Source organism: Sciurus carolinensis, chromosome 5 (assembly GCF_902686445.1).
Source record: "Sciurus carolinensis chromosome 5, mSciCar1.2, whole genome shotgun sequence".
Taxonomy (NCBI): domain Eukaryota; kingdom Metazoa; phylum Chordata; class Mammalia; order Rodentia; family Sciuridae; genus Sciurus; species Sciurus carolinensis.
In genome coordinates, this window is record NC_062217.1 from 55,255,657 (window position 1) to 55,283,234 (window position 27,578).

The 27,578-nt window shown below is 38.9% G+C and overlaps 1 protein-coding gene across 1 annotated transcript; it reads left to right on the plus strand.

The window, feature by feature from the left end:
* The first annotated feature begins 1,648 nt into the window (after positions 1 to 1,648).
* LOC124985589 (sperm motility kinase 2B-like) lies at positions 1,649 to 3,016 on the plus strand. The gene has a single exon (XM_047554312.1). The coding sequence runs from the start codon at positions 1,649 to 1,651 to the stop codon at positions 3,014 to 3,016; it is 1,368 nt and encodes a 455-aa protein (XP_047410268.1).
* The last annotated feature ends 24,562 nt before the right edge of the window (positions 3,017 to 27,578 follow it).

Sequence of the window (27,578 nt, forward strand, 5' to 3'; positions counted from 1 at the left end):
TTCATTCATCGAAGGGCACCTAGGTTGGTTTAGTTATTGTGAATTGAACTGCTTTAAAAATTGACATGGCCACATCACTGTAGTATGCTGAATTTAAATCCTTTGGGTATAAACCAAGGAGTGGGATAGCCGGGTCAAATGGTGGGTCCATTCCAAGTTTTCTAAGGAATCTCCACACTGCTTTCCAGAGCAGCTGCACTAATTTGCAGCGCCACCAGCAATGTATGAGTGTACCTATTTCCCCACATCCTCTCCAAAACCTATTGTTGCTTGTATTCTTGATAATCGCCATTCTAATTGGGGTGAGATGGAATCTTAGGGTGGTTTTGATTTGCATTTCTCTTATTACTAAAGATGGTAAACATTTTTTCATATGTTTGTTGATTGCTTGTACATCTTCTTCTGTGCAGAAGCACATCAATGAGACCTTGTCTCAAAAAGCTGGGGATGTACCTCAGGGGGAGAGTGCTTTCCTAAAATGTGGAAGACCCTGGGTTCAGTAGGCAGGATCTTGGGTGGTGAAAGGGGGTGCAGGAGAGAATGAGTTCCACCCTCCTGTCCCTTCCGTCATGCGAGGATAGGGCAGTGCAGTTCTTTAGCCTTGATCTTCCCAGTCTGCACAGTTGGGAGAGGTTACTGTGTATTACCCAGTGGGAGGTCTTTTTTTACGGTAGCAGGGGGAGGACCGGGTCTCACCCATGTCTTCCACCCATGGGAAGGACACTTTGGATGGTTCCAACATTCTTGGCTGTCATGTTTTCTCCTTTATCACTTTGAATGTGTCAACCCACTGCATTTTGGGCTGCAGGGTTTCTCCTCAAACATTCATTGAGTACTTTATGGGGAAATTCGGATGCGCCTTTCCTCCCTTTCATGTCCACAGGTGTTAGTAGCATGCTCCACAGTGTATTTTGGCATGGTGTCACCATGTGAGTGAGCTGCTTCCATCCTTTTGGTACCAGTGATTTGGAGTTGGAAGAAAAGGGGATGATGGGGTACCTTGAGTATAGACATGTTGAGGTCTTCCACAGCCAAATGTTATTTCAGATTTCTGAACTTAAATTGAAAAGTGAATGAAAGTGTTGTACAAATTTTAATTTCTCAACAAGCAGACATGGATCTATCTCTACTACCCCAAAGCAAAAAGCTCAGCAGAGTTCATTCTTATTCTTTTTCTGAAGTGGGAAAGGTCCTGGGGACCCACCAGTGAGATGACCACTGGGGGTTCTGGCCACCCGTGACTGGGCCATTTCTTCTCTGACCTCACAAGGAGCCATTGTGAGGGAACCTGAAACAGCCGGTATATAAGCGGGTGGCCAGGGCTGGGGTTTTGTCCATTAAGTACAGGAAGCTCTTGGTGGTGACCTGTCGGACTCCCAGATAGTTAGAGCGTTTGGTGGTTGGCGGTTGGTGGTTGTGGTCTTTGGTATTGGTGTTTTTGATTTGGGTTTTTTGTTCTGTTTGGTTTGGTTTTTTGATTTTGGTTTGTTGTTTTGCTTGGTTTGTGTTTTTTTCTTTCTTTCTTTGTTTTGTTTGTTTGTTTGTTTTTCTTCTTAGCTAGCATCCTTAGGTGGGGTTCCTGCTCAGGATGCGTAGGCAGAGTAGAGAGACTAGTGTAGCGCTGTGGGGGATCAGCTCCCACGAAGAGATGGCCTTCCGGGACCGCTATGAGGTCCTGAGGACCATCGGGTGTGGTGGGCGTGCTGAGGTGCAGGTAGCCCGCCATCTCCTCACCGGGGCAGAGGTTGCAGTGAAAGTGCTGCCGAAGGTAAAGGGGAAGGCGGCCCTCTCCGAAGCCAGCGTGATGAGGTGGCTGAATCACCCCAACGTGATCCAGCTGTTCCAGGTGATCGAAACCCGTGAGCACGTCTACTTGGTGATGGAGCACGCGGTGGGGGGGCCGGCGCTCCAGCACATCCCTTCCCGGGGCATGCGGCCGGAGGAGGCGCGGAGGGTGTTCCAGCAGATCGCGGGGGCGGTGGGCTACTGCCATGGCCAGGGCGTCGTGCACCTGGACTTGAAGTTGTCCAACGTCGTGGTGGATGCGGCTGGCACCTGCAAGCTCATCGACTTTGGCCTCAGCCTGAGGGTCAGGCCTGGGCAGAAGCTGCGCAGGTGCTGGGGCACCCTGGCCTACCTTGCTCCCGAAATCCTCCTGAAGCGGGAATACGAGGGCCCCCCAGCGGACGTGTGGAGCCTGGGCGTCATCCTGTTTTATCTGTTGACTGGAAGGTGCCCCTTCAGGGCGCTCTTGCGCTCGGGGATGGTGAGGCGGATCCGGGAGGGAAGATACCACATCCCTGACCGGGTTCCGCCCCAAGCACGCAGCCTCATCCGTAGCATGCTGAGCATGGACCCGGCACGGCGCCCGACGGTAGAGCAAGTCCTCCAGCACCCGTGGCTGAGGGAGGGTGAGGAGGCTTCCCCGCGTCAGGATGGGGAGCCACCCCCCAAACGCCCAGACCCCGCCATAATGGCAGCCCTGGTGGACTTGGGTCACAACCCGTATGAGGCCTGGGTGTCTCTGACTTGGGGGAAGTTTGATGACGCCGCGGCCGCCTACCTGATCCTTCGGCACCAGCTGAGCCAGGGGGCGGGCTGTGCGTTCAATGGGAAGCCTGTGCGACCCGCACACCCTTCAGATGGCTCCGTCCTCCCGAGGAGGAGCACCAGCGAGCTTGCCCTTCGCCCCTGTGCCTCCTCCCGTGATCATCGACTTCCCCAGGAGGCCCATCACACAGGGCACAAGGACCTCAGAAGGGTCAGCCTGGCTGGCACCGACCTCCACTGGCTGCTCCAAAGGACCCCTGCACCTGCCCCTGTGCCCCAGAAGCCCAGCCATTCCCGCAAAGATACCTCCACAGGGCAGCCCAAGGCCTGGAAGCGGGTGGCTAGGAGGCTTGCCACTTGCTTCCGCCAGCTGTGTTGCTGTGAGCCCTGTGGCAGCAAAGAAGAGACTCCAGGGACCAGAGAGCAGAGACGTGGCAGAGGCAGAGTGAGAGTGGCTCCCATGTGATGGAGAGCTGCGTCAGACCCACCCCACGGGCAGCTGGAGGACGCTGTGCTCTCCGCATCCAGACCTCAGGGCCTGGGCCTGGGTCCCTTGGACTCCAAACCCCTGCAGGAGCCACGCCTGCAAACTGGCTCAGGCTTCTCTGCACCAGGTGCAGCCAGAGGCACCTGTGGATCTGCCTGCACAGCAGGAGTCTCCTCTGCCCCCACCTGCGAGAGACACCAGAGACTGTTTCTCCCTGGGACACTGGTCCCTGCTTGGCCCTTCTCTGTCCTTTTCCCCATATTTCTGGAAGAGCAGAGACTTTTCTTGATAAATTTGTTTCTCGAAAACTTTATAATAAAATTGATGTTCCGAAGATCAAAAAAAGTGTGCTTAAGAAAATGGGGGCATGGGGAGGGCCTCAAGAACTTGGGTGGGCTCCACCAGGAGCTCATTCTGAGGCCAGACAAGATCGTGTAGCTCCCTCTCCGGGTCAGTGCATTTGGAGACTTGATCACCTTGAGCCAGGGCAGATGGGGGCATCCTCAGTCTCAGGCAATGAACATGGGTGCTCACTCGCCTTTAGCCATTTTTCTTGGGGACTCAGTTACTTTGTCCTAGTGTGGTCGCAGACTCACCTCCTTGACCGGTTTTGCTAGAGACTCTCCCCTGGAACCAGTGTAGGCATGGCGTACATTTAGCTGGTTCCATTTTGCCAAAAGGAACTTCTCTCCCAGTTTTCAGGTCCCTCCCTGAAGTGGGCACAGAGGGTGGCTGGCCCATGTTGGAGAAATTGTGTCTGATAGGCTCAGGTCTGGGCCAGACTCGGAAAGGCATCTTCCCTATGGCTCCTAGGTGTTGGTCTTCCCCCTGGGAACAGTGTCACTCCTCTGTAAGGGAGAAAAGGAAGGGCGGTTTCACTCCATTATTTCAATATGTGAGTGCTCATCCCCTGCAAGCCGAGGCCCTTCCACCAAGCACCGGCGCCATGCCTAAGGCCAATGCCCACTTTCCCCTTTTGGGTCACAAATGCCACTTTCTCCGTGAGGTCTTCTTTGATTTCCAGCTTTCTATGGCTTTCTATGGTCTCCTCTTTACTGCTTGCCATAAGTGCATTCAGGTGGGGATGGGTGTTTGGGCCCATGCAAGTTCCTAGTGGATAGGATGTCATGGGCAGGGGCCCAGCAACCCAAATATGATGTTCATCTTCCCACAATGTGACTAGGAGTGGGTCTGAGTTGCACAGTGAGGTGAATGGGAGCGGGCATGAGTTGCACAGTGAGAGTCAAATATACCTGTTGCCTTTGGAAGGTATGAAGCCCCAGCTATTTCTTGGGAGTAACAGAAAATGGATTATGCAACTGCACAAGTTTAAACACACAGACATTACAATTTGGTGAAGTAGACCATTTTGTGAGGAAGCATGCTCAGTCACAAGGACATGGACACCACATAGTCCAGTGACCACTAAGCAAATTAGGTTCTCAACCTGAAAATTTCCAAAAGGTTCTTGAGTCACACATATCATCTCTGGAGAGTTCTACCACACATTTAAAGAAGTACTAATTTCAATTCTATGGAGTCATTTCCAGGAAGTAGGACAACAGGGAATGATTCACAATTTATTTTCTGAAGCTGGCATTACCCGATTGTTCTACTGCAAAAGGTGGTTCCAAAGGAAAACAATGAACACAACCTAGGATTGACAGGCCAAAGGGCATCATGAATATAGATGTGAAAGTTCCTAGAGAGTGCAGGCCCAAGACATCCTATGGTTGTATGGACTGATGAAGGATTGTGGATTCCATGGATTGAAATAATGGAAAAGAGGAAAAATAGGAGGAATAGTGAGTGCTTTGTGAGTATTAAAATTACATCCCTCAAATCTTATGTTTAGGTTCTTATGTTTAGAGAAATGGTATTATGATGATGAATTTCCCTCTGGATAATGTCATATCACAACATTTTGATAAAAATTCATTTTTTCAATGGATTTGTTTACCATCCTGTTTGTTTACTCTTTACCTCACTGTGGGTTTTATATTTAGGGGTTTAAATTTTTTCTTGCCATCTCAGGTACATTCCTGCCATGCAGCAACTTGTCCTATTCCCTGCCCTTTTTTCTCTAAGTAGACCTGATTTTTTTTTCTCTACTGCTGTGATTTTTTTATACAATTTTTCTTATTTTTCTGGTTGCCCCATCTTAGCGTTATCTTGGGCCATCTTCTTTCCCTGACACTTTAGCCTTCCATGTCTTGCCATTACCATAGACCTGTTCCCTCCAGGGAATCTGCTTGTGCCCCTAAGGCAAAGGTGCCCAGTGGGCTCTCTGTATGTTATCAATAAGACACATCCTGAGTCAACATTTTTCTTTCTAAAAACAGTTCTAACCAAAGCATCTTGTCTTAGGAGACTCTGAGGAGACAGAAGATCTCTGTTTTCTTTGAAATTGGCCTGTCCTGAATCATGCTCAGTGCTGTTTTCTTTTGTAGGCCTTTTCCCTGCTGGTCAGCATGGTTTTTCCTTGAAAATTCACAAAGGGTGGATATCTGCAGATACCATAGGTTCCATGGGTATTTTGAGTTCATAGATAGAAATTGTGGTGTGTTAAAAGAAAGCAACAATTATTGCAGCTCATCTCTATAGCTTAGACAGTCCTACTGAGTCTCATTGGTTAGAGTGGTGGTGCACAGATATTTTGGGACTCTAGGATTTATGAACACAACTATGAATTAAATGAGTAATTCAGTCTGTGAGAGACTAATACCTCATTAAAATGTAGGATCTGCTTTTATTCAAGGTATGGGACCCAAGACATGCAATCTGGCCCTGGAGTATTAAAGTCTATAAGTACAATAGGGTGATCCCTTGTGAGTTATTGTCACCTTTCAATAACGTGCGTGGCAAGAAAAAGTTTCCTTTCTGAGGGATGGCCTGTAAACTAATTGTTATCAAATATATTTATCATCAAGAAAGACAGGAAACAGAATTATCTGTAGAATGGGTGTGCGATGGGTTGAGCAATTCAGAAGTGTCTGACTCTAACAAAATGGAGGAGCCCACATTTTCTTTCTTTATTATAGTATAGATCGAAAGGGGACTGGTAGGAGCTTCTTCTGTGAGAAACAGGATGGGGAGGAGTTAAGCAAACCATTGTGCTCTAGCAGGTCATTGGCACATCCATGACCTGCAGATTCTGACGGTGAACCTCTGCACCACATTCAGTGAAACCACACATTCCAGGCAATCTGGAACAATGTTTCATAACTATCAGTTCCTGAGAGCCAGATTTCCATATCTAATAGTTCAACCAAGACTGGTTTTATTTGCAGGCTGTGGTTGGTACCCCACAGTGAGTTCCATGGTACATTCAGCACCTCCCTTCACATGGTAAGTTCAGGACCTCAAGAGCACAAGGGTAATCACATGGTAAGCTTGGATCCCACTAAAGAAACTAGGGTGACTACAAAGCATAGCTCAAGACCCTAAGGGTATAGGGGTGACCTTATGCTTTCAAGTTATTTTTCACTATTGCAAATCAACAACTTCCAAGGCAAGACACAAAATTTGGTTTTGACACTTAGGAGGCAGCAAGAAGGGCTCAAACTTTCTTCCTGAACCTTTGGGAGCCTAGAGAAAACCTCCCTGGCATCCTAGGACAGGACACTGTGCCCACACCCTGTTTGTGAGGGGAACATAAATGGTAACAGGGACAGTAAGATACCATGGGCCATGTCCTTGTTCCCTCAGACTCCAGAGCCCCATGGTCATACCCCAGTGAGAAATACACTCCAGTGATCCTGCAGGATCTGGCCCAGAGTGTCCACAATTTTTTAACATGACTCTAAAGACAATTATTTAAAAACTCCTAAGGATTATTTAACATTCATATCACGAGAGCCCTTAGCAAAGAAAAGTGTGATCTAGGGGAGGTTGCCTTCTTCAGGGAGTGTTGGCAGCATCAGGCTAATGGGATGGATGCGTTTTAGACAGATATGAAAGGACAGGAAAGGAGTGTGACAGGCATTACCATAGATAGGTCCTTGGCAGCCCTCAGTGTTGCTGCTAATAACAGGAATGAGGCATCCGTAATATGGCGTATCATAGGAATGTTTCTTTAGTAATTTAAAATAGTAAGAGGATGCATTTTTTTCAGAGTTGTTCTCAGATGTGCCTACTTGTACCTCTTTTTTTTTTCTTCTTTTTGCCTCTTAAAAACATTTTTTTTCAAGATTGCTTTCTAAGAAGAATTCAAAAAGTGTGATGTTAAATGTTGATATTCTTTCTCATAATTCTGACACTGCCATATATCTTAGCATATGCCTTGTATTATTTATGTCTTAATTGTCATTCTGGCTCCATAGTTTTTATCGCACCTAATATTGCTTATTAAAGGAATATTTGTTGAAAATGTCCTCTAATTTTAGGCTGCTTTTCTGTCCTTTAAAAAGTGATTTATATAGGTGAAATATTAATGAAAAATATCCTAGATGCAAATAGATAATAATATCTTCAAATAAATACTACCTTGATGTTTTTAATGGACAATCCATTAACTTCTAGTACATCCACAGTTCTTCCAAGTCTGCTGTTCTTTCTTTGAGAATCTATAGAAGACTCATTTTCCCCACTGGCTTGGTCATTCACACTATAGTTTTGTTTTGACTTATAGAGACAGTAAAATGTGTTATAAATGTTTGGTTTGTAAGTTAACTTTATTTTGATTAAAATGCAAGGTTAACAGTATAAAAGTAGAGCACATTGGAAATTTAGTAACCACTTTTAACAGACAAATATATATTTTTCATAAATAATAAGAGCTGTTCAGTTCAATTTATACTTGACTTGAGAGGTCTTAGACTTGTAAAGTGCTATGTCTATTTTAAAAAATCATATGTACACATGTGTGTGTATCTCCATCCCAACCTATTTAAAATAAGTATAAATTGCTGTTTGAATCACTAAGATAAAGTTTTTGTTAAAAATGTATTCTATTAACATGTAAATTCAGTCACAATTTAACATAGGGTTTTAAAACTTTCATTTTTTGGAGCCTGTATTAGGGTTCTCTAGAGGAACAGAATTATCAGGAGGTATAAAAAGGAAATTGATTAGATTGGCTTACACAACCAGAAGCTGAATAATCCATGATGGTTGTCTGCAGGCTGGAGAGCTGGGGAACCAGTATCTGGCCAGTCCAAGATGCTGAAGTCTCAGAACTAGAAGGATCAAAGATGCTAACCCAGTCAGAGACTGAAGGCTTCTGGAAACTCCCTGGAGAATCACTGGCAGAGTGTACTTTGGAAGAGTAAAGGAGTGAGAGTCTGATGTCCTCAGGCAATCACAACATTAATCACAAACCCAGTCAAAAAGATATGAGCTCGTATCTGCTACTGCTTCCCTGTTCTTCCAACTTTTATTCCATCCAAGCCTCCGGACAATTGGACGGTGTGACTCATGCTTAGGGAGGGTCTCTACTGCAGTTCACTATTCCACATGCCAATCATTCCTAGACACATCCTCATGAACACACCCAGACGCCCTTAATCTTTGGCATCTCTGAATCCAATCAGGTTGACAATTTAAATTAACCATTATGGAGCAATTAGGTAAGTTTCTACAATGATAAAAATATGGTATCTCTGTGCTACTTAGTACATTATCCACTTACCATATGTAGTTATTGAATATTTGAAATAAGGCTAGTGTGAGTTTTAGGAAATGACTATATTTTGCAAAGTACTTAGTATCTCCTTGGGGGCTATAATCTCTTCAATAAACACACATTCCTTGGCCCCAGTTTGATATACACTTTTCTGGAAAAATTGCATAAAAAAAAAAAAAAGCTTTAGTTCTGTTTTCTGCTCCAGTTTCTCACAGTAAACCTTTCTAAAAATTGCCAGCAATGTTCACGCCACTGACTGAAAAACCTGATGCCTTGAAATTTCCTCCATCAGCTTAATTTGTCTATCACCTTTAAAATCAGCCTCATGTAATGTTTCAGGACATGGGAAAAATGTAAATAAGTTCTTTGCTAGAATATAACATGACTAGCCTTGGATCCAATTCCCAATAGAGTCTTCATTTTCTTCTGGAACCTCATCAGCATGGTCTTTACCATCTGCATTCTGGTCTTCTGGGCTCCCAACAGTATTGCACATTAAACTTCACTTACATTATTTTTTTATTTTAATTTATTTTTATTGAAAACAAGTGGGATACATGTTGTTTCTGTTTGTAAATGGAGTAACAGCATACCATTTGCGTAATCATAAATTTACATAGGGTAATGATGTTTGATTCATTCTGTTATTTTTTTCCTCCCCCCCACCCCTGCCACCCCTCTTTTCCCTCTGTACAGTCCCTCCTTCCTCCATTCTTGCCCCCCTCACACTCCCCATTATATGTCAATATCCGCTTATCAGAGAGATCATTCGTCCTTTGGTTTTTTGAGATTGACTTATCTCACTTAGCATGATATTCTCCAATTTCATCCATTTGCCTGCAAATGCCATAATTTTATTATTTTTATACCTGAGTAATATTCCATTGTATATATATACCACAGCTTCTTTATCCATTCATCAATTGAAGGACATCTAGGTTGGTTCCACAATCTGACTATTGTGAATTGAGCAGCTATGAACATTGATGTGGCTGTATCTCTGTAGTATGCTGATTTTAAGTCCTTTAGGTAGAGGCTGAGGAGTGGGATAGGTGGGTCAAATGGTGGTTCCATTCCAAGCTTTCTAAGGAATCTCCACACTGCTTTCCAGAGTGGCTGCACTAATTTGCAACCCCACCAGCAATGTACGAGTGTACCTTTTTCCCCACATCCTCTCCAACACCTATTGTTGCTTGTATTCTTGATAATCGCCATTCTAATTGGGGTGAGATGGAATCTTATGGTAGTTTTGATTTGCATTTCTCTTATTACTAAAGATGTTGAACATTTTTTCATATTTTTTGATTGCTTGTAGATCTTCTTCTGTGAAGTGTCTGTTCATATCCTTAGCCCATTTGTTGATTGGGTTATTTGTATTCTTGGTATAGAGTTTTTTGAGTTCTTTATATATTCTGGAAATTAGTGCTCTATCTGAAATATGAGTGGCAAAGATTTTCTCCCACTCTGTAGGCTCTCTCTTCGCATTACTGATAGTTTCCTTTGCTGACAGAAAGCTTTTGAGTTTGAATCTATCCCAGTTGTTGATTCTTGCTTTTATTTCTTATGCTATGGGAGTCCTGTTAACGAAGTCTGATCCTAAGCCGACATGTTGAAGATTTGGACCTACGTTTTCTTCTATAAGATGAAGGGTCTCTGGTCTGATTCTGAGGTCCTTGATCCATTTTGAGTTGAGTTTTGTGCAGGGTGAGAGATAGGGGTTTAATTGCATTCTGTTGCATGCGAATTTCCAGTTTTCCCAGCACCATTTGTTGAAGAGGCTATGTTTTCTCCATTGCATATTTTTGGCCCCTTTGTCTAGTATGAGAAAATTGTATTTATTTGGGTTTGTGTCCATGTCCTCTATACTGTACCATTGATCAACCTGTCTATTTTGGTGCCAATACCATGCTGTTTTTGTTACTATTGCTTTGTAGTATAGTTGAAGTTCTGGTATTGTGATACCCCTATTTCATTCTTCCTGCTAAGGATTGATTTAGCTATTCTGGGTTTCTTATTCATCCAGATGAATTTCATGATTTCTTGCTCTATTTCTGTAGAGTACTTCATTGAAATTTTAATTAGAATTGCATTGAATCTGTATAGCACTTTTGGTAGTATGGCCATTTTGACAATATTAATTCTGCCTATCCAAGAACATGGGAGATCTTTCCATCTTCTAAGGTCTTCCTCAATTTCTTTCTTCAGTGTTTTGTAGTTTTCATTGTAGAGATCTTTTACCTCTTTGGTTAGATTGATTCCCAAGTTTTTTTTTTTTTTTTTTTTTTTTTGAGGCTATTGCAAATGGAGTTGTTTTCCTCATTTCCCTTTTTGATGTTTCATCACTTGTACCAATTTATGTTTTATTCAACTTTGTGTTGCTGTGATCAATGAAACTGAAGAGAACAACTTAGAGGAGGAAAAGTTTATTTTGATTCATGCCACCAGAGTTTCAGTCTGTGGTGGGCTGACTCTATCACTCTGAGCCTAAGGTAAAGCAGAACATCATGGCAGAAGGAAGATCCTCACCTTATGGTAAGCAAGAAGAAGAGAGAGAAGGGAAAGTAAACCGGGAAGATGAACACTTCCAAGACTGGTGAGCCACCTCCTACAGCCATGCCCCACCTGCCTCCAGTTACCTCTGTTAGTTTATTCAAACCAGTCTGATCAAGTTTTAATTCTCACAGTGAAATAATTTCACCTCCAAAGTTTTCTGCATTAACACAGAAGTTTTGGGGGGACACCTCATATCCAAATAATAACAGGTAGTGTCAGTCTTCCAACTTTATTCTTCTTCAATATTCTGTTTGCTATTCTGAGTCTTTTTCTTTTCATATTAACTTTTTAGAGTAGAGTTGCTGAGTTCTTAATTGGGATAGTATTGAATTTATCAATATAGTTGGGAAGATCTTCATGTTGCTACTATTGTCTTATCCATGAACATAAAATTAATTGAAGGTAATTAATTATTCATTCAATTTCTTTAATATATGTTGACCTGTCTAGATTGTCTATTTCTTCTTGCATGAATTTTGAAAGATTGTGTCTTTGAAGCAATTGGTCCATTTCATATCAGAAATCAAATTTGTGGGTATTGAGTTTTTCATAGTTTTCCTTTTTTAATATAATTTGTGTTATTTCTCTTTTTTTCTTAGTTATTCTGAATAGAGTATTATTGATTTTTAAAAAAATCTTTTGATTTTCTCTATTGGTTTCCCATTTTTGATACAATTGATTTCTATTCTACTTTTTATTATTTATTTTCTTATGACTATTTTGAACTTAATTTGCTTTTCTTTTTCTCATTTCCTAAAGTGGAAGTTTTTGAGTTTTTAATTTTAGATCTCTTTTACTTTTATTACATATGCATTCAGTTCTATAACTTTCTAAATACTGCTTTTATTGCATCCCATAAATTCTTTTCTAGTATGTCATATAATGACATTTCTAGGATCTCTTGAGATATGTAAGAATATTTGTACCAACACTAAATTATGCACAATTTCTATGATTTTTATGATTTTACTTTTTCCTTATACATAACTTTTAAAACTTTGAATTTAAGATAATTTGATTAATAATTAATTTTATAATGTTGAGAAGATTTAATATAAGATCTATCCTAACAAATTTTAGTATATGATATATATTGTTGATTATAGCTACAATGTTGTACAAGGCCGATCTTTAGAGCTTATCTGCCTTGACTGAAACTTCATGCCCTTTACTAGGAGCTCCTCATTTCCTGTTCCTTTTGGTCCCCGGTAATGGCATTCCCCTTTTTGATTATACAAATTTGACAATATTGGATACTTTATATTAGTAGCATCATGGTATAAGTGTTTTCCTGTGACTGACATATTTCACTTAGCATGGTGTACTCAGGTTTCATCCATGCTGTTGCATATGGCAGAATACCCTTATTTTTAAGGCAAAAGAATATTCCATTTTATGTATATAAATATACATAAAAATGCATATAAATGACCCATGTCATGTCGTTTTTCTTTTACATTTTCTTCAAGGAGTTTTATGTTTTCCAATGTTACATTAAAATCTTCAATTTATTTTGCATATGGGTATTCAGTTTCCCAAAGCCAGTTGTTGAAGAGATATCCTTTCCTCACTATGTGTTCTTGGTACTCTTGTAGAAGATCAATTGATGAAATATATATGGATTTATTTGAAGGCCCTCTATTTTGTTCCACTGGTCTGTAGGTCTGTCTGTATTATTTTTTTCTATTTCTATAAAAAAAAATGACAATTTTATTTTGATAGAGATTACATCAAATTTGCAGATTGCTTTGAGTAGTCCGGACATTTTAACATTAGCTTCCTAATACATGAACATGGAATGTCTTTACTTTTGTTTATATCTTGTTGAATTTCTTTTATCAAGGTATTAGTTTTCAGTATTCAAATTTTTCACCTTCTTAAGTTTATTCCTAAGTATTTTATTTTTTTAGTGCTCTTGCAAATGGGATTGTTTTCCTTGTTTTTTATAATTTTCTGTTTTTAAAGGTTTAGTTTCCTCTCTTTTGCTTGATAAGTATCACTTACAGTTTTTCCCAGGCATATTATGAGATGATGGTACAAGTATCTTTTCAAACTACTATTGGGAACTGCTTTTCTAAGTTGCTCAATGCATTAGAAATTTAACCTTTTTAATTTTGATTTTATTGTACTTTGATTTTTCAATTAAGAGATTCACCTTTAGTTATTCAATTAATTTTCCCAGAAGAATACTTTACATTTGTTCAAATGATTGATATAAATACCATTTGTAGAGAATTATCTTTTCCCATTTCCTGTATAAGAAAACGTAGGTTACAGATATAATATGCAAGCTTTATCTCTCCCAATACTTCTAGAGTAGCAAATGGAGGCAATTTCAGTAATTTCCTATAATGCAGTTAAATTATGTTATTGCTTTGGTGTGACTTTATATATTAGAATCCTTAAAGAAATGCAGTAATTTCTCTTTCTTAGCCAATTTCTCTTTAGATTACAAATGGATTCTACAGACTCAGTGTTGGAAATTATGAAGAATCATTAGAAAAATTGGCCAGTCTGCCTAGTACCGGTAAGGATACTTAGGCAGCATTTTTTTTCATAATAATCACCCTGCTGCTGCTGAAGATCATCATCTTTAAGGAATGAAGTAAGAGCTTTACTTAGGTGAAAGTTTAGTCTCATAGTAAATAATGATAGCTTATTTGAAAGGAAGAAAAAAATCAATCATTCTATTTAAAAATGGGAAAAATCCTATTGTTTTAAGAAATGTTTTGGAAAATCAATGTTCTTAGTGCTTTCTTTTCAGAAGTTGTTGCTTTACCAAACACCAGTAGTGCTGTACTGACATCAGAGGTGCTAACTGCAAGTAAAGACTTTGTCCTACAGTGAGCTGTGCTATTAGCTGTTAAACAGAAATGAACTTCTTGAGTTTAGCTTCACTCAAAAAGCTAGGGAAGGAAGTGATACAATAGTTTTGGAGAAAAACTGATTTCTGAACTTCATCAGATGATAAGATGTAGCCAAACTGAAATTGATATTCTTTGGAAATTGACAGTGATGATGATAGGACCCTATATTTTGGCTCTTTTATCTATCCAATAATTTGTTTAATGGAGGTATCGGGATCTTTCTTCTTAGTGTGAAGTGTTTCTACTTGGTAAAATTTCTAACAAGAATTTAATTTAATTTAATTAGGCCTATTATATTACTGAATTTGAATTAAAATTTTTTGAATTATGGATGTCTGAATATATTCTATTACAAATTTTAAAATCTCGATTGTGCTTCATTTATTCAACAAGTTCCTACTAAGTTATTGCTAGGCTGAGTTCTGAGCTACATGCTGTTCAAATTTATTGTCTTTGATGTCTTCATTATCTAATTGGCAGGGGAAGGCAAAAAAACTTGTTAAACAAGTAGGAAGCAATTTAAGACAAGATAAGTATACAAATGCCTCATATAAAGATCTGTTGTGTTGAATATCACAAAGAGGGGAATGGTATGCATTACAGAATATTTTGTGAAATCCTCTTAAAATGTGTTTGATTTGCTTCTGTAACTTTAAATTACTTTGAGGTTGATATACCAGATAATAGCAGTGTAGCAAATAGTACTTTGAATTAGAAGGCATGAGGCCACACTTTAATAACAATTCTGTGGTGAGTTAGTGTCACACAATCAGCTTCTCTAGCTTCTACAAAATCCACTGCTCTTGACAAGTTGCATGGTGTTGGATTCAGATTGACAAACTCAAAAGGTACCATAACTTTCACCTATCACCATGGTTGCTTGGCAGCATTAAGAGAGAATGGAATAACATAATGGAGGTCTTGTATCTTCAAGGCACAACTTGTAAATGTTTTAGATAATCCTCATTTTTGATGCATGTGGTCACAAAAGACAACTGTGGATGAGTGCTGACCATCTCAGTTCAGAGAATTCCTCTCTTTGGGGTCTCCTTAAACCCCATCATAAGGATGATTTAATCAGGTACCAAATCTTTAGGGTCCTTGAGGTTAAAAGATGGGTTATAGACCAACTGTTGACCTTCTACATTCAGTCTCATTTTCTTTACCCATAAAAAAATGAATTGACTTACGTGGGCTTTTATTTTAAAAAAAAGTATGTGGTTAAAATTATAGGATCACCATTTACTACTTGTGTAAATTTGGACTAGTTATTTCACTTCTCTGAATATCCATTTCTTCGAAGGAAAAACATATATGAAAATATCTATCTCTTATGTTATATGATATAAGTGAACCAAAATACCTTGTCATAATATGGAAGGTGAGACTATTTTAATTTAGAATTTAAATACTGTCTTCTTTTTTCTTTGCAACATTGGCAGAATTATTCTTGGCTTTTTTTCTGCACCGGGTCTAATGGACTGTTAAGATCTATTGTCAAAAATAAATAAATAAAAGAAAAATGAATTTTTAAGATGAGTCAAAGAGAATGAGTATCTCTGGGGAGATGGGTAAATTTTCTTGAGACCAAAAAGGTATCAGAAGTTGTGAAAAGTGAAGAAAAATATAGATTACTAGACTCTATAAGAGTCAATTCCAGAAAAGGTGCTCTGAATAGAAAGGGTGCTCATGATTTGAGAAGAACTAGATGATGTCCTTTAAATTGCCTAATGGTTTGGTTCCTGTCCGGCTATTGGGAGACTTCATTCGCTGAATACTAGGAAGTTCTGTCTCTTTGTGCTTGGGAGGCCTGGGGACATGGTAAAGACAGAGGAGTCCTTTTACTTACTTTCTTTCTTTGTTTTTCTGGCTCTAAGAAGTTGTGATCAATCTATGATCTGGACATTTTAATTGCTTTAACATTCAATACTGGTTTCTACTACTGAATTTATCTTGGAGAGTTTATCATTGATTACTGAATTGTCTAAAATGATTAAATTGGTTATTTTAGATGTGTCAACTCAGTAACTTATTAGATTTTAGATTTTCTTGAGATGAAAAACGTCTCAGTGAGTTACTAGACAGTAAAGGACTACTTTTTATCTTTATCCCTCTATTAAACCATATATCATCACAAGTATTATTAAAACAATTAAAACACATTTTCTATAGTAATTGGTCATATTTTCATCAAAGATTGACTAGTTTTGAGAAAATAGTTTAGTTTTCAATCTTAAGTTTTAGTACAGGACATAATGTAGTTTTCAGCCAACGTTTATTTGTGACCTAACTGAAGAACCTAAAGGAATTTTTTTCGTCTTTAGTTTTCTTTGACATTTTTATCCTTTACTGATAATGAGAGATATATGTATAAAATAAAAAATATGTAAATGATGAATTATTTGAGATTTTAGGCCAGCCAGTTAGAAAACAGGGTCATTTCTATATAATTCACTTGTGTATTTGGTAATTAAACATTTTCAACTGGTATTTTCTAGTGTGCTTTATCAATACTGTTAATTTTAATTTTGGAACATCTTGTATTTTCATCAGCTATTGCAACAATAAATGGGTTTAACAAATAATTTTCAAATAGCTCTCAAGCTATTACAGGTTCATAAAAATAGACATTTATTTTTGTGGTGCATGAATATGTGGGAGGGCTGGGATCCTGCTGCAGGTTGGGTTTGGTTCTGCTCCACATGTGTCTTTCTGGAATGATCAACTATTGGGGCATGCTTTTCTCATCATAATGACAGACATAATAGGAGATAAATAAAACTGCGTGAGCATGTTTAAAGCCTCTGCTCACATTGCATTCACTAATGTTTCATTGGCTAAAGCAAGTAATGTAGTCAAGTCACATTGACTTACTTATAATTTGCTAAATTACAGATTTAGCAAAGTCATATGGCAAAGGGAATGTTAAGTACTTTTCTCTAAATATCCTATACAATGGGTCCAATTGCCTCCCAAGGAACTGTCTGCTAAAACCAATCAGATTGTTTTCACTGAATTGGACTAACTAGGTGTTGCCTGGACTGGACTGAGAGAGAACTGAATGTTCTTTTTCCCAGAAATGAGGAACATTTGCTATTTATGCAGAAATCACACACACAAACAAAGCATTGACCATTTTAAATGCCTAGACTAATAGACTGATTTCATAAATACATAAATGGCCGGAAGCTCCCAATCCAAGCAGGTTACAGGGAAATACAAAGGAGATGCTCTATTTACCCAAAAATGATTCTACGTTCAGGTTATTTTAACTTCTCTCTCATGACTCATTGTGATTCTGGACAATATTACAAATGACAATGGCCTCTTTCACAGTTAATTATAAAACTGATCAAGTGAACTTTTGGAGTTATGGAGGTCGGGGACCTTAGATGTCTTTGTTATTTCCCCATTATAGCACCAGTCTTGAGCATCTTTTATCTTGGTGGGGAAGCCTAAAGACATGATGGAGACAGAAGAGTGCCCTAGAATTGAATGCAGAACCCAGTAACAACTGTGAACAAATGATTTTGTTTTTGCAGGTTAAACTTTTTATTAATATTTCTGGTTCCAAGTCATCACAAACTGGGGTTCACCTTTTCTGTTGTATTTGGTATTCTGCCATAAAAATAGCCCTTTGGTTAAAGATAGGAAATTTCTTCTGTTTATATGACAGGTGTTGGGGATTATTTTAGATTTTGATACCCTCCTACAAGGTAACTCAAATCTGCATGGTCTGAAGAAGAGGGAGCAGATGAAATCCTAAGATTTGGCCCTATTCCTTTGACAACTAGGCATAAAGGAAACTTGTCAGGCAGCAGTGATGAAGAGGAGCATGGAGAGGAACTTGGGAGCTCAGTGAAAGAGGTACATGTTCATGAATTCCAAGCCTCAAATATAATACAGTTCTCAAATGCACAGCAGAGAACCCAGGTTGCATTGGAGCAGATTGCGTTGTCATCACTTGGTCCTTATGCTTTCACTCTGAATTTGTTTTCTTAAACTCCTGGGTATTTAATTCCTTTGTTATCTATTAGACATAGACACTCTTGGACAACTGGATTATTTTGAATCCAATCTTTACTCCTAAAGTGAACCTGAATTCACTGAGTTCATTGGCCAAGTTCAGGATTGAACCCAAGTGTTTTGTATGCAACCTGAAGATACTCCAAGCACTGTTTTCTGAAACTTCAGAGAAAACAAGCTTTATTATTTCTTTCCTATTTATTTACAAGAGGAAGCTTAGAAATAAAAATCAATCCAGCAAGTAGAAATTATAGGCAGGAAGGTTTCAACCTAATATAAAATGTTTTTCCTTACCTTTGGGGCAGGCTAACTATTTTCCATATTGAACTGGATGACATTATACACTGAATTTGAAAATTAAACTAGTTTTACTGAGATTTCCCAGATAGAAGAGAAAAAAAAAATTTCAAAATTTAGGGCACAAATCTCTAGAACATCTTCTCATTTGATTGAAAAGTTCATTTTGACCCAGGCTTCTGGGATAGTGATCACAATCCCTCTTTGTGGGACAATCAGAGCAGTCAGTTCAGCATTCAAGGCCTCTGGGCCTCTTGATTACTAGGGTAGCTCTGCCTTTGTTCCAGGAGGTCTGTGCTTTGGTGATGCAGTGAAAGACCCTGGAGGGCAAGTTGGACATGAGATGTAGTACTGAATCAGCCACTTTATAAAATTGGGAGGTTGGTTTTCTTAAGGTCAATTCTTGCCCTAAAATTCAGTGATCGATATGGAGAGGGTTGAAGATGACATTAAAGAACAAGAATAGTTTGTAGTCTCTGTGTTTATTTTCCCAGCTTACATTATCCATTTTCCAACACTGATGACATTCAAAAGAACAAAGGGCATTGAGACTGAAGACCAAGTTTTCTTTCTTGGATGCACAGCTTCCTGAATGGAAATGCTAATCTTCTTCTCTCCAGTCTCTTCTATATTTAGAAGGACACTTCAAAATTGTAAATCTTCTACTTTTGATTATCTGTTTAAAAGCTTTGATAGTTTTCTTTATCTTTGAACTCTGAACTTGTAACAGCTTACAAAATGACCAAAGAATCTCATCCTGTTACTATTTCCTGTTTACTCCCTGCTACTGCATTCTTTGATAAACTAAGTTTATATCAACTAATCAAACAAGTCATATTACTTCTAAACTCTGAAACACTTACACAGTTCTCCCTCATCCTTGGGTGCTCTAACTCCACCCTTTCATCTGCATAAACCTCACTATTATTTAGGTTTAGGCTTCAACTTATTGTCTTAAAAAGTATTTCTTGACTCCAAGGGATACAGAACTCTGTGTTTCTTCTGTCAGAACACACTGCTTTATATATTTTATTGTAAGCTCTGTGAAATTAGGGTCTATATATACCTTGCATGCATGTATTCCAACCTGTAGCACAGTGCTTGGCACATTGAGTGGAAAAATGATGATCTGAGTTTTAATTCCAGTTCCAAAATTTCCTAGATGTATTATCAGGGGAAAATTACCTGATATTTCTAAATATAATACTCCTTATTTATAAAAGTAGGTCTTAGATTAATTGATCTTTCAGATTTATTTCTAAAATACTGTACTAGTAATTTACTATTATAGTATGTATACATTTAATATATCATAAATGCAGGCATGTAAAATATTCTGTTTAAAATTAATTTCCATCTTTAGCATCCATTTCATCTGATGCAGAATAGTGTTATGTATATAGCAGTTGCTATAGGATTTTTTTCTAAACATATATGTGTTTTAGACCAACAAGAATAATATTAGGGGAAGAAAATTTATTTGAGGGCACATGGTTTCAGAGGTCTTAGTTCATAGAAGGTCAGCTCCATTTCTCAGGGCTCAACGTGAGGCTGAACATCATGGAAGGAGAGTGTGGCAGAGGGAAGCAGCTCACCTGGTGATGAGGAAGCAGAGAGAGACTCCACCTGCCACGTACAAATAAGCCACGCCCCAATTCCCACCTCCTCCAGTCACACCGTACCACTTCAGTTACCACTCAGTTAATCCCTATCAGGGGATTAGTTAACTAATTAAGTTAAGGCTATAACCTAAGCATTTCTCCTCCAAATTGCATTGTCTTACATGTGAGCTTTTGGTGGACACCTCACATTCAAACCATAACAATATGTCAACTCATTTAATCCTCATAGTAATGAAAGTAAATCAGTATTATTTTGCCCAATTTATATATGTGAAAACTGAACATAGAGAGGAAAATTGACTTCCCAATGTTACAAATCCTAGGCAAAACTAGAATTTGAACCCAACTGATCTGATTCCTGAGTCAGTTGCTCTTAATAATATGCACCAGATCTACCATAGGTAAGAAAATTTCATTTTTCAGTTTGAGGTCAACTTAATGGAACAATTTTATTCCACATTTAGCTTTTTTTTTTATTGTAAACAAATGGGATACATCTTGTTTCTCTGTTTGTACATGAAATAGAGGCATACCATTTGTGTAATCATACATTTACATAGGGTAATAGTTTTTGACTCATTCTATTATTTCTTCCCTTCCCCCCCACCCCTCCCACCCCTTCCACCCCTATTTTCCCTCCTTCCTCCATTCTTGCCCCCGTCACACCCCCCAATATGTATCATCATCTGCTTATCAGCGAGATCATTCGTCCTTTGGTTTTTGAGATTGGCTTATCTCACTTAGCATGATATTCTCCAATTTCATCCATTTGCCTGCAAATGCCATAATTTTATTATACTTTATGACTGAGTAATATTCCATTATATATATATACACACCACAGTTTCTTGTCAATTGAGGGACATCTAGGTTGGTTCCACAATCTGGCTATTGTGAATTGAGCAGCTATGAACATTGATGTGGCTGTATCTCTGTAGTATGCTGATTTTAAGTCCTTTGGGTATAGGCCGAGGAGTGGGATAGCTGGGTCAAATGGTGGTTCCATACCAAGTTTTCTAAGGAATCTCCACACTGCTTTCCAGAGTGGCTGCACTAATTAGCAACCCCACCAGCAATGTATTGTTATGGGGCGCAACTTAAGAACAGACCGGTCACCACTGAGAAGTCCAAATTTGAGTCTTTATTAAGCTGGCTGGTTGACTGTCTGACACAATGCCCAAAAAAATGGCTATTGGGAGAACAACCCCAACCACAGGTTGTTGGGGTTCTTATACCAAAAATCTGTGACATTCCTGGGGGTCTGGACCTATCTCCTGGGCCTGGGAGCCTCGCCCTGAGATTGAGACTCTTGATGGACATCCCTCCTCTGTGATGTTCCCTGGGGCACAGAACTACCACCTCATCTGGGGCCCTGGCCCTGTGAGGGACTCTCTCTTTGAGCGGCCCTCCTCTATGATGTTCCCTGGGGACTGGACCTACTGCCCAGGCCTGGGACCCTTGCTCTGTGCCAAAGCCTCTTGCTGGGCGGTCCTCCTCTACAATGATCCCAGTTGTCTGGATTCATGGCTCCAGTGGGGGAGTCTCACTGGGCTACACTACTCCATGAAGTTCACTGCATTCCAGGACTACTGACCCATCCAGGGAGCCTAGCCCTGTGGAAGAGACTCACCTGGCTGCTCTGAGTTAGTCCTGAGTCTCTCAGTACCTCCTCTTCTTGATTCCTGAATTCTGTCAAAGCGCCTCCAGTCTCCTGTAGATTTCTCAGGAAAGGAGCCGCCCTTCCAATGATGATGGCCAGGCCCTCAGGAATAATTCAAAATGCCTGCACCAGCCTCCAAAGAAGCTGGGTGGCCCCAGCTAGGGGGCGCTGAGACAGCACTGAGGCAAGTGCAGTGTCCCTCTGCAGTAGGGGGGTAGGCAGGCAGGCTCAGCGATGGTGTCTGACCTTGATGTGGGGGTCAGGCGGGCCAGCTAGCTCTGCGATGGCGTCCTACCTGGGCTTGGGGAACAGGCAGGCAGGTTAGCCCACATTTAGCTTTAAACTCAATAAAGGAAATGGATTGTGAGGGCTGTAAACTTAGTGGGTAAATCCATTTGATTAATTAATTTGAATTAATAATTTGAATGGATCACTAGGTGAGTGTGACTAGAGGAAATAGGTCACTGGGGGTATACCTTTGGGTACTGTAACTGGCTGCCATGAGCTGTGGAGCTTTCTTCTACCATGCCCTTCTGCCTTGATGTTTCTGCCTTGGAGCCAGCTAACCATGGACCGAGTCCTCTGAAACTAGAAGCCAAAATAAATCTTTCCTCCCACAAGTTTTTCTTGTTAGCTATTTTAGTCAGAGTGATAAAATCTGACTTACACATCATCTTTCAGAAGGGTCCAAACTACATCATCCAATGAGTCTAGAAGACTTCTTTGGGACTTGAGAGCTCTTTCTCAGAGCTCACTTTCATACGACTTTGGTGAATTCTAGGACACTTTGAGATGCTGACTTATTTCACTCCGGTATCACATGAATTTCAAGGGTGTTAATTCTGCAGTTCTTAGGTCAACAGCTATGTTACCATTTCTACTCCTGCGTACTGTGAAGGTTTGACAAGCTTTCATAGGAAATGAGTAGCCTTTCTTAGATTGATCTAGGAAACAGATTACAAATTCATCCAACTTTCAGAATCTCAACATTATAGAAAGCTCAGTGGTTCTACCTCATATATGACTTTAATCAAAACGAAATTCTCCAGGCATATCCTCTCAAATTCAACTCATTTATTTTCTAATTTCTCTTCTTCCTCTCCTGAATGGACTCTCTAATTTAAAGGAAAGGGTCATGAGAACTGGTTTGGCCTAATCACAAGTTCTTTCTAACATTTTTGTCTAGTACTTTTATTGTGGCTTTGAACTTGAAATCAAAAATGTATTAACTTGAAAATCAAGATTGGATCCCTCTACCTGCTTGGAATAGTGTCAACTTTTGATTTATTACCTTCATAATTGAAATTCAGAATCTACAAAACAAAAGATGGATATTTTTAAACCATGGAATATGTTACCCCTACAATCCTATACTTTCAAAGTCAATCTCTGTATTTGGTATAGATGACTATATTTCACATGCTCCAGAAATAACTATGTCAGACAAAAAAGCATCCTTGAACACTTGCTTTGGGTACTGCTGGGATACTGGAGGCAGCAAGGATACTATAGCCTCTTACTGTACTACTTAGATATTAGAGTCTACACTGACACCATAAAATTCAACTATTGTGTAGAAGTACATTGCCTGTTCTATGCAATAAAGTAAGAACTAGAATACATTTTAAGTATTAAAATGTACAAATTGAATAAAGCAGAGTAGCTCCTGTACAGAGAGGCCTGAGGCTGAAAAGAACAAACTATCCAATTTCTAAAATGATCTAATCTGATGTGTCTGGGAATGACTCCAGTCTATGAAAGATGGAATGGTGAAGACAAATGAGAATGCCAGTTACAAATCAATATGCATGATAGCAAGTGCATCAGTCAGAAGAAGCTTGTGCTTTAGAAAAAAAAAAAAAGTCACATGTTGGAGATAAGCAATGCAAATGGAAAATAAAGTCATGCATATTTGCCTAATATGCTGATATAAAGACAAGAGAATTGAAGCCCAAGGTTATATGAAGGCAGTCAGACTTCAGAATATACAACCAACCTAAAAAGGAAAAATGCATGTGTGCATGCATGTTTACACATATGTACACACACAATGCTAAATATTTTTTCAAGCCCAAAGGAATGCCATACACTAGTAACTTTGTTTTTGAAACAGTAAGTCCAAGTTATTCGCATTCATTCATTGTGAAATGAAAATAGAATTTGTCAACTATTCATGAATAGGACATAAATCTTTATGCCACCTACATGGCAATGATATACAACGTCATGTCAAGTAATAACATCTGGTAGTTGGCAGATGTAAATAGAAGAATAGACAAGACAGAAGAGAACTCCTTATGGGTTTCTAAATATAAAATTTGGAAAATAGAATGTAGGCTGTGAGTTTTCCTGTTATGACTGATATTCTATTTAGTATATTGTAAAATAGAATTTGGAGTAATGGTTTGCAACCAGGCATAATCCATAATATTAGTTTCTTAGAAGAGAAGCAACAATTTTCTGAAGAGATCAGAAGAAACAAGCTCTGCTCAAACTTACTATTTAAAAGTCTGCAATAAACAGTAAAACGATCTGAGTAACAATGTTTCATTACCTGATAAATATTTTGAAAATAAATGCCAAGATTACATAACTGCAAAAACTGTTGTCAGCATATTATCCATATTTCTGTACAGGAAAGCAGATTTTTAAATGTCAAAACATCCAGTGTATTTCACTAAAGATTTCCTGAAATATTTCCTGCTGCTTATGACAAAGGAAAATAAAGTCTATATGCCCAAGAATAAATTGGTAAATCTCACCTAGTTCATAATACATGTGAATAAAAGACAGACTACACCATTATTTAATTACCTCAGTCAGAGGACATTCTCTGGCAAGGAGGAAATTGATTTGAACAGATTAAAATAGACAAAGAGTACTAAGGTCAGGACTGTCTTATCATGCTCACATTTATTTCACATTCTATGTGAGAAGCAAAGGTGGACAAATCACCCTAACAGTGAGAAGGGCAACCTGTTCTGCTGCTCAGGTCACAGACATTTGGGATTCGCCAATCACTTTGTCATTTGAGGTGAGCTGCTTTGTGCTGCTGAGCTGGTAGCCATCATTGTGGACTGGTCCCACATAAAACCCCCAGTGGTCGAGTTGGAGCTTGAAACCAGTGGTTTAAAGACATGCACGTGAGGCCCAGTTTTTTTTTCTTATTAGTCACTTAGCATGTCAGGGCTTAGTTTATTTAAAATTGAAATTATGTTATTAGATTTCATATGATTCAAACATTCTATTGAGTGCACTGAAATATTGGTTATTGCTGCGGCCTTGATAGCTCTCGAATGACCTTGATTTTCAGTTAGCTTTCATTATTTCCACCTTATGCTTCTTTGGACTTGAGTGACCTTGTTTCTAGTTGAACTTGAGAGCTGAATTTCCCGCTCTCTGAATTCAGTGAAGTACTGTTAAGACTATTCTTTTCCTAGCCTTGGTTAAGTGGCAGTGGGTTAGGATCTTGGCAGTTGCACTGAACCTAAAACCCTATGGTCTTTACTATATTTTATGGCACTGTTAAAGATTATTTTCATGGCCTCTGATAAGCTAGACTCTAAAGAACTTTTATGGACATATCAAGGTCTGACATTTATTACATTCTTTCCTCCCTCAGCTTTCTATGGAATAATTTAGAAACCAATTCATAAAACACAAATCCGTATGTCATTCTCAGTATTGGGAAAGAGGAAGTCAAAAAGATATGTTTAAATCTACATATCTCTTTAGGAAAAATACTGTGTGCAATCTGGTACTATCATGCAAGTTCACCAGACTAGACCTGAGCTCTTCAATGCCTCATTTTCTGGAGGTGGGTTGTCTATTTCTGCTTCTTTCTTGTCTGATTCTGTTTTTCTTTAAGTCTCTCTCTTAAACAAGTACAGTGTCAAAATCTACATTCTTAAAAAATATATACAAATGGAAAAATACAGAAATTGTGAGGTAATACTGTTCTTCAATTTATTAGTGACCGAACCGTTTTAGAGTAGGTCTTAAACTAAGGACAACAGACAAGATTTCATGGGATCTGGGTAGTGCATGCAAGATTGCATTTGGTGTGAGTTTGTGGGGGTGTATCTATGCATGCTTCTTCTTCTTTTTTTTTTTTTTTGAGGTGGAGGGTACTGGGGATTGAACTCAGGGGCACTTGGCCACTGAGTCACATCCCCAGCCCTATTTTTATTTTATTTAGAGCAGGGTCTCACTGAGTTGCTTAGCTCCTTGCTTTTGCTGAGGTTGCCTTTGAACTTGTGATCCTCCTGCCCTACCCTTCTTAGCCACTGGGATTATAGTCATGTGCCAGGGCGCCCAGTTTATGTGTGCTTCTTATAGGAATTTATTTACTTAGTCTTTCATTATAAAAGATTTGTTGAGTATTATATGTAGAATGCCATTCTAGGCACTGGGAATATAACAATGAATGAGATGGAGTTCCTTCCATGATGCAGTTGCATTCTAGGGAAGGAAAGTCTTCTCTGTAAGATGTTCAAAGGAGTTTGTGACTTGCCCTCATGCCAAAGTAAAAACTATGGTTTTTACTATCATGCCCATTTTAAGCTACTTCAGTAGAGGGAGGAATGGTTAACAGACCAATTTCTTGGAATGTTACCTTTTTAGCCTGAAAAACACTCAGCAATCCAAGGCATGTTTTCAGTATATAAAATATTTCAGAGGAATCACAAACTCAATAAGCCTGAAATAGACTGAACCTATTACTATATTAGGGATTTCCAAAAAAACAGAAAAAAAAAATATGTATATATATTCATGTACATTCACATATATGTTCATATGTACACACACCTATATATGTATATATAAATAAATTGATTATTGTTTATTTGTTTATTGAAATTGGCTTATACCAATATGGAGACTGGCAAATTTAAAATCTGTAGGGCAATTTCTCAGTTCTTGTCCTAAGGTTAGAGCCTACTGTAGAAATAGGAAGAGCGATGTCTCAGTTGGAAGGCTGTGAAGCCAGAGAATTCTTTCTCACTCAGGGGAAAGTCAGCCTTTTGTTCTAATTAGGCCTTTAACTGATTGGGTGAGGCCTACTTACATTCTTCAGGACAAACTACTTTGTTCAGCCTACTGATTTGAATGTTAATCTCATAAAACACACTTTCACAGATATATCTGGAATAATTGTTTGATCAGATATCTGGGGACCCTGTGTCTTAGTCAAGTTGACACATAAAATTAACCATCACACCTGCAAATTTTTTCTTCCAGGGGAGATCCAAGTTCTTTGAGGCTTAAAGCTCTATATGAGTGTTAGGAGTTGTCTCAACACTTCCACTGAACTCCATATTAACAAATACTTATGTTATTCCTAACAGTTAGCAACTATACTTTCTGGCTTTTAAAAACCTATACCATGGTTACAATATCTGAGATCTAAAAAATATTATTATAGATTTATTATATAGGAGGCACTCTGATAAAAATTTCAATGAGAAGATAACTCAAAAATAGGAACACAAGAAAATAACCACAATTTTTCTAAAAGCAATATAAAAATTATTAAGTAGAATTACTACATGTAAGCTGTATGAGCTGAGGATCCTTGCCAACTCATGTTGTTTTATACACAGTGGTCTTCCTGTATCCTTAGTTTTTCTTTTCACAGTTTCAGTTACCTGAGGTCCAGTGTAGTCCAAAGATATTAGACAGAAAATTCCAAACTAGATCTAGGGAGAAGGGCTTTAGAACATCTGGTAAAGAACAAACTTAGGATTCATAAAGAGAAAATTCAAGTTTGTTGTTTTCAGATATGGATAGTTGGCAGTTATTGGTGACCATTTTGACAGGCACTTGTTTACATTTTTACATAGTATAAGGAATTGTCTTGAAAGCATTCTTAAAACTAGATTTTGTGGCTTCA

What these genes read in the sequence shown, in the direction of transcription:
- LOC124985589 (XM_047554312.1), top strand. Translation starts at nt 1,649, where the DNA reads ATGGCCTTCCGGGACCGCTATGAGGTCCTGAGGACCATCGGGTGTGGT.